The following is a 926-nucleotide window of genomic DNA, read 5'->3' as shown; positions in this document are numbered from 1 at the left end:
ATAGTGACTGTCAACAGATTTCTTTTCTGCAGAGCTACTTTGGAGTGAAGGTGTATTCATTCACTCTCTCACATTTTTCATTATTAAGGTGCAGTTCAGCTGAGATTGAATTTCTCTTTGGCTGCCCATAAACTGTGAAACAGAAGGATGCAGAAGACTACCCCTTGCCTTTTTGTACATGAGTGATAAGAGCACAAGATCATTACTACGAGTTTGCTGCAAAGATGAGTTCAGAGGAGAAGAGTATATCACCAGCTCACAAAACATCTACTCCATCACATAGAAGTGCCTCCTCTTCATCATCGTCTCAGAGGGACAGGAGGCAGGTAAGGAAAAGCTCTAGACATTTGTAACATCTGGTGAAATGATTCATTTTTTCCTGTAATGTGGCTGTTCTCGCTAGCTCTAAACTCACTTGCTTACAGCACTGGATGATATCACTATAGCCAAGAACTGTTGATTTTTAAAATATTTTTTCACTTTCTAAGGTGGCTTGAAAAAGATTCAGAAACAACATGGGCACCACGTGTAGCGCTGAAGTGGGAGGGACATAATCACATGGACAAGCATGAAACATCCTCAAAGTCTTTTGGGTAGTGGTTTCTTTAGCTGCATGAACCTGTAGTTGCTACAAATTGTTTTGTGTCCTCTGAATATCTCTTCTTGTAAATCTAACTATAGCAATGTATTACATTTTTACAAAGTGGTATTTCAATTCAATTTAAATATCATATTGCTCATCCCTTATGGAATCACCCAACATTTTAAATATAATTTTGTTTCTACAAATGTACACTGATTTTCCCACATCATTTAGTACTAGTCCAGTTATGTTAGATGTCCATTTTCAAGAGAGCCTTGTCTATGTGGATGTAATATGTCTTTTCTCCAGGATCCCTTTGAGATGAGGGCTGTATTACTTCCTG

At 38.0% G+C, this 926-nt stretch overlaps 1 protein-coding gene across 4 annotated transcripts in view; it reads left to right on the top strand.

Annotated features, from left to right (window-relative positions):
* The first annotated feature begins 224 nt into the window (after positions 1-224).
* Positions 225-926, top strand: part of OSBPL6 (oxysterol binding protein-like 6) — a 48,220-nt gene continuing 47,518 nt past the window's right edge. For all 4 annotated transcript variants that reach the window (XM_010179860.1, XM_010179861.1, XM_010179859.1 and 1 more), the window contains exon 1: positions 225-326. In XM_010179860.1, coding sequence (XP_010178162.1) covers positions 225-326 — 102 coding nt within the window. The remainder of the gene's footprint in view (positions 327-926) is intronic.

Source organism: Mesitornis unicolor, unplaced genomic scaffold (genome assembly GCF_000695765.1).
Source record: "Mesitornis unicolor isolate BGI_N332 unplaced genomic scaffold, ASM69576v1 scaffold12, whole genome shotgun sequence".
Taxonomy (NCBI): Eukaryota; Metazoa; Chordata; class Aves; order Mesitornithiformes; family Mesitornithidae; genus Mesitornis; species Mesitornis unicolor.
The sequence above is the reverse complement of the archived record's forward strand: the minus strand, read 5'-3'. Positions and strand labels throughout refer to the sequence as shown.